Raw genomic sequence first — 6,704 nt, 5'->3', positions numbered from 1 at the left:
TCTTTCCTGCCTATGCAGGGGGTCGGACTCGATGATCTATTGAGGTCCCTTCCGACCCTAACATCTATGAATCTATGAATCTATGATGGCCCATTTGTGGCAGTCTCATAAAGTCACCCACAAATGCAATTAAAAAAATCCCAATGTGGCGTGAGACAGGGAAGAAGCGTGAGTCCTGCCTCTGCTTTAGAATCTCTTTCCTGCTGCTATAAATAACCACAGTGAGTGTCACTTCAAAGGAACGGGGTAGCTGATGAGAGGTGCTTTGGGGACTGACTGGGATGGGAGTGTCCCAGGGTCTGATCCCACCCAGACACTTAGTATAAATAAATAAATCATTCCAGAGAATACGAGGGAGAGAGAGACGTGGAGGGAGTAAGAGAGAGAGAGAGAGAGAGGTGGAGGGGGAGAGGGAAAGCAGAGGAGGGTACTTTGGGAAGCAGTGCAGCCTGCTCATCTGATCCCTGTAGTTCAGAGAGAGTGTGTCATGTTACAGAGAAGCCAGGATCAGCCGCAGTGCAACTCCACAGAAGTTGAGAATCACCTCTCTCTAATGGGGACTTTCATGTGCAATCTCTACACCGCTCTGCTAAGGAACTGAAGCTGATAAACCTAGAGGGAGAGGAAAAAGGACTACAAGCAGCTGAAAAGACTGAAAGACAAAAACTGAGCAGACTATTTTTCCCCAAAGCTTTTCTGGAGCTGGATCCTTTTTTAAAATAACTTTTTCCCCCATTTATTCATACAATTTTCTTCTTGTTGCTGTAATAACTATTGGCATTTTGTGGCATTGGGATTCCCTGGAACGCTGCTCTGCCATGCATTTTGGATTGTGTTTCTCGGAGTAGGATTGAGACTTTATTTATTCTATTTATTTATTTATTGTTTCTCAGGACAGGGCGGGAATGTTGGAGGAAAAGGGCTGGAAAGGTGCTAGCCAGAGTGCCTTTGACAGGGGATGTGTTGCTCTCCACAGGACAGGGGATGGGGAAAGATGCTGTAGACTTCCTCTACTGCTGGGCTTTGGGCTTCCTGGGGCGTCTTTGCTTTCTCTGGTGCTGAGCCTCCTGCTATACTTTAGGACATCAGACCTGCAATCCAGGGTTTCTCATTTGGAAGCAGACAGATCCTCTCAGCTCCCTGCCTGGCTCTCTGCAGACCAAATGGAGACAGCTATTTTGGGAAGAGTTGACCAACTGCTTGAGGAGGTCTGTGTTCTTTCATTTTCATAGATATAGATATTTTATAATTTTTATTTAACCTACAAATCATTTTAAGTAACTGATCCATCTTGGTCCTCCTGAATTCATTAAACTGTGAATCTCCCTATTAACCCCCTTCTGTTTAACTGGCTCAGGGTTTGTTCCTGTCTGACATGATCTATGATTTATCTAAGCTTTGACAGTTGTAAAATCAGAGGGTTTTGTGTCTGTTTCCTAAGAGAAGGGTCCTTTGTAGCGTCAATTTATCCTTAATTTGATAATTAGTGGCTTTGTACCGACTGGTTGGAAGGGCTGCACCCTGTGTAGTTTTGACTTTAAATTTAACCCACACATTAAAATGGTTAAGAACAAATAGCTAAGTGGATGGTGAGCTGAACTCAATATGCCTGTGAAAGGCATGCTGCTAAATAGGATTTGTGCTTGTGACAGGTAAATGGCAAAGAGGGACAGGCAGAGACAGGTAAGTGCTATGACACATTGATTTCTAGGTCCCTGTTTGAAGGCAGTTTGGAAGAAGTACCCCTTTTTTCAATCCAAACTACTTTCACAGAAGTGGTTTGGGAAAAGAAAAGGCCAGTTATCTGGGTCCTTTTTAGTAGCCACAGCGCATTATTGTAAAGAAGATCATACTGCCGAGATCTTAGCTGAGACAGCCAACATCAGGCCTGATCCAAAGCCAGCTGAAGCCATCAGGAATCTGGCCACTGAGTTCAACAGGTTTTGGAGCAGGCCCTTGACTACTGTACTGAGAGTTGCTATTAAAAATATTGTATACCAGTGGTGCTGAACCTCTGGCCCAGGGAACCATGTCATCTGGCCCATGGGACACCATGGGCCAGGTCTGCAAATTTGGCAGCAGGGGAGCTGTAGCAATGTTAATTGCACCCAGAGCTATGGAATTAATGCTGCCACCACTCTCCCGCTGCCACTTTTTCAGACATGTGGGGAACCCCATGGTCCAAATGAGTTGGCCCTGCATGCTGGATCATGCCTGCAGTGCACAGGTGCACTATGGCTGGATCCAGCATGCAGGGTCATGTTGGCACATTGGATCACACCCACAGACTAACCCCATGTGGGATCTGGCTCTTAGACCAACCCCTGTGTGCAGGATCTGGTCTGTGAACCAGCACCATGCCATTCTTCTGGCCTGTGGGACCAGAGTTGAGCACCATTGCTACAGAATCATTTATAGACAGGTAACCCACACTCTGAGTCTTAAACCTTAGAGAGAAACTCCTCCAAACCTGATCAATCTCCTACTTCATTATTCTAACATGCCCATGCCAGGCCTCTAAATGCCCTAGTTTATTTTAGTTGTTGCTGGTAGTCATTCACTCTTTAGAACTGTATATGAATTCTGGGTGTTGACAAGTGCTATAGGTTAGATTGATGTTTGTTTGTCTGATGCGCAGTCCAGTCCAAACTGTGCTGTGCACCAGCTCACATGAGAGGAAAAACATTCTTTGATACCCAGGAAGATGCTCTGTGCTGGGAGTCAGTGCTGGGTCTTTTTTTTTAGCTTCCTCTGTGCAAAATGAATCCAGGTTTTGTTCAAGTCATATATATTGTAGATTCATAGTAATATGAAGTATATAAAGGTCCCTGGGGCCAGGTCCTTAGCTTATAACAATGAATCTAGGTTCTGCACCACAGGTTTCTTTGTTTCATTCACAGGATGTATCTGAGGAAGCCAGACAAAAAAATGAAATTATAAATAGAGTGTTTAATTGGATATTGAACAGGTCATTATCCTAGAACACAAACAAATGAGTAAGGGCAGCCCTATCACTGACTATACCCTAGTTTCAATATAATTGGAGATAAGTGACCTTTGGGTCAATTTAAAGTAAGAGTTGATTCTCAGTAAAATATCTGTAAAATATGTGCACGGAATTTTCTGTATTTTAGTGTATGACATACATGAAAAGCTCTTTGACTGCCTGGCTGAATGAATTTGGTGATAGGTAACACTGACACAGCACTGCCCGGGCTGCTGAACTCCTAGCTGACACTGAGAAGGGATTGTCCTTCATGCCCTCTGGGTTGGGGTCCTAGCAATGCATTTCTGTGAAACAGAGCACATTGGTGAAGCCTCACTAATCTATGCAGCCAGGTAGAAACTCATATGATGCTAGAATCCTAACCTGATACTAGAAGAAAGCTCCACTGCGAAAAGTGCCTGTTGCTGGAGTCCTTACTGGTACTGACAGAGCACTGTTTTGAAGAAGCTCACTAAGTAAGAACAAATGGGGACACTGCAATAAGGAAGCTGGCACCTTGATAGAACCACAAGATTAGGGTTGAAAAAAGCTTCAGAATAACAATAAAACTATGAAAGATGTTAGAGACTCCAGCTGCTGAGTGATAATGGGTCTGATTTGCTCATTATCTCATACCACCTTGTTCACCACTCTACTGACAGGAGTTTCCAAGAAAAGGTGACAAAATAATGTGACTGTGAGAGTGAGGGATAAGAGAAGAGATTTCCATGATGGGCAAGCCGGGAAGGATGGTCATCCCCTTTTCTTTCAGACTGTCAGTGTCTCTTGCCACCACATCCTCATGGTTGAGCTATGCTCTCTCTGTGTATTTTGACCTTAATGAGTTTTACAGCTGCCAGTTTCAAGCTACTGAGCACAAAATAAAATAAAAAAGAGAAATCCCAGACTTTAAAAACTGTAGAATCAGTTCTAACTGGGAGGGAGCAGGAGGGGCATGAGTGCCTGGTGCATCCTGAATCTGGGGAGGCACCCGCAGAAGCCGCCAACCCTGTCGGGGGGGGCACCAGCCCTACCAACAGCATCAGTGTCAGCCATCGGGAGGTGGGGGCACATGCACTTCCATGCACCCCCTACCAGTCGCCTGGGGGGTGGAGGGGAGATGGAGGGACTGGAAGGGAAAGGAAGTGTGAAAGTCAGCGTCTTCTTTTAAAATGCACTGAGTCTGAGGTATATGCTTGCATTTGAGGACTGGAAATTTTATGATTGTGTCTGTATGTATTTGACTTAAGAGGAGTACATTTGTGACTGATATTGCTGTTTGTGTGTTTACATACAGTGACTGTATGTATCAGAAATGCTATTTGGTGCGACTATGCAGAAGCATAATTGGCCAGTATTGTGTCCTGGGTGGTGGCAGTCCACATTATAGGAGCAGCAGCTGGAGGTTTGCTGCTGCTGGGCAAGATGTCACCTCCTTTTTTGTCACTGACATGTATGTTGAATGGCCAAGAAAGCATTGGTTTTGGATGGCAAAAAAAGGAGGTGACCCCTTCCCAGCAGCAGCAGTTTTGCTTAGCGCCACCGCCTGTCTGTTCTCCCTGCTGCAGGGAAGATGCAAGGTGCATGGGGCAAAAGAGTAATGGGGTGAGGCTTACCCCTAGCTTCATTCCAGCACCCTCTCCCTCTCCCCTTAGGCAGTGTTTGGGGCTCATGCCCCTCTCACCCATTCACTGTTACACTACTGAGTTTGTGTCATGAGATTATTGTTATTTTGTTTTGTGTGGTACATGTTTGCAAGTGTGTCACAGATTTGTGCTATGGAGTGTGAGGGATAAGTGGATGGCTGAACATATGTTGCGGGTAATTTTTAGGGTCTAAGATGCCTGTGCTGAGTCACTACCCCATAAATGTTGGGGATGGGGAGAAGTACATTGGGAGGATTTAGGCCCCTGCTACATGTTACATATATTACAAAATTAACTGGTTAATCACACAATAAATTTAGACCAGCCACAAGTGCAAAGTAATTAATTATCACTCCATAAAAATGACCATCCAACTATAAAAAGAGCCAACCAGGTATAAAGTTAGTGCTTGAAAATATGTAATAACTCTATTACTGTCTTCTATCCAGCTTTAATGTGAATGTGTAGCAGGGCCCTACATGTCTACTTTTCTGCTTCTTCTGTGCACTGATAGCAAAAAGGGGATAAATTGCTTCCCAATAATACCCCATATGAGGGAATGTCTATGCTTGCTCAGATCAGCCAGAATGAATATGCTGCACTCCCGTCACAAGATGTAACAGATGTGCCAGGACAGGGAGGAGAAAAGGGAAGATTAGAAGGGTGGTTGCAACAAGATAAAATCCAGATATTTTTGCCTGAGAAATGACACCTAGGTGCAGCCACCACACACAGTCTAACTTTCACAGGGAGTTGGGCTGTGTTCCAGCAGCCCTGAGACTATGAGGGGAGACAGGATGGTTTAAAGCCATTTGCCTGCCTCATCCTTCTCCCCAGTCTTGTGGCAAGTCCAGCAACTGAGCAATGGTGAATAGAACCTAAGTACAAGAGGTCTAAGCTGGCAACCTCAGCCACAGCTGTGGGAAGTCTGAAGGCTCAGCTGCTGCTGTGACTTATGTGAAGGGCCCATTTGGCCTCCACTAAGAGTGAGGAAAAACCTATCCAGAACAACAAGGCACTGTTCAGTTTTCTCATCACATGAGTTATGCCAAGGTGCCCTATGGGTCTAAGAACCCAGTTATGGCTTGTTCCAGTATTGCCATGTCTCTCTCATGTTTATTGCATTAATTATTTGTTGTATGCATTATTGTCATTCATTATTTATTTTTCTTTTATAAAACCCCAGGTCCTGGAGTCATGGGATTACTTGAGAATGTTAGAACTTATTTAAAAAAAAAATGAAGTTCTTGCATGCCCTCTGTTTGTGGAGAGAGCTTGAAAGCATTAAGAACTACAAAGAAATCAAAATGTGGGATGTTCAAAAGTGTCATTATTTTTAAGCCAATCTCATGATCATGGAGGACTTAGCTTTGGCGGTATGAAATTGCTACTTTAATTTTAACAGAATTAATAGCCTGGAGGGGAGTTTAGTGAATACTGACTTCATCCGTTACTGTCACAGCTTCTTCCTAGCAGCAAGGAGTACTAACTACTGGATTGGGTTTTTGTTTCTGCCAGACAGAAATAGACTTTTAGTATTTCCCTGAAAATGCCTGTGCTGACTAAGCCTGATATGGGTAGTTCTGAGAGAATTTTGGCTGCAGGCTAGAATTCCTGTGTATTTATGGGGCATCACAAAAATCAAATAAAGTGTTTAAATAAACTGTACTGTTGGCATATAAAGCAGAGGCAGAGCTTTCCAGAGGGGAAAATGAAGGTTTTTTCCCATGCTGGTTAACATTTGGTCTTATTTCTTCTTGCCAGATGCATAGTGGGGTGTAAAGTGGGGCATTTTCAGTGCTGCTTTCTCTGAATAAAAGCAGAATTTGTGATTTCCAAAGTTTGAAATTTTTCTTTTACCTAATTTTAAAAAATTATTATTATTCTGGGATCTTGTAAGGCAGCAGAAAGTAGATTTTACTGTCACTCTGCTGGTGTAAGTTGTTATGAATGCAACCAAGAAGTATATCAAGTATCACAAAATCCTTTTGTCATCTCTCTAGAGGATGAATCAATCCTCTCTAGAGGAGGGATCAATACTCTTAGCTGTACAATGGGTACAGACTTCTGAT

General features: G+C 43.7%; 1 protein-coding gene across 1 annotated transcript in view; it reads left to right on the top strand.

Annotated features, from left to right (window-relative positions):
- Window positions 1–374: 374 nt before the first annotated feature.
- The window catches only part of COL13A1 (collagen type XIII alpha 1 chain), a 190,524-nt gene continuing 184,194 nt past the window's right edge, over window positions 375–6,704 (top strand). Inside the window, exon 1 of the mRNA XM_025203565.1 lies at window positions 375–1,208. Within this exon, the coding sequence (XP_025059350.1) occupies window positions 906–1,208 (303 nt within the window). The 5' untranslated portion in view covers window positions 375–905. The remainder of the gene's footprint in view (window positions 1,209–6,704) is intronic.

This window comes from Alligator sinensis, unplaced genomic scaffold (assembly GCF_000455745.1).
Source record: "Alligator sinensis unplaced genomic scaffold, ASM45574v1 scaffold546_1, whole genome shotgun sequence".
Taxonomy (NCBI): Eukaryota; Metazoa; Chordata; order Crocodylia; family Alligatoridae; genus Alligator; species Alligator sinensis.
The sequence above is the reverse complement of the archived record's forward strand: the minus strand, read 5'-3'. Positions and strand labels throughout refer to the sequence as shown.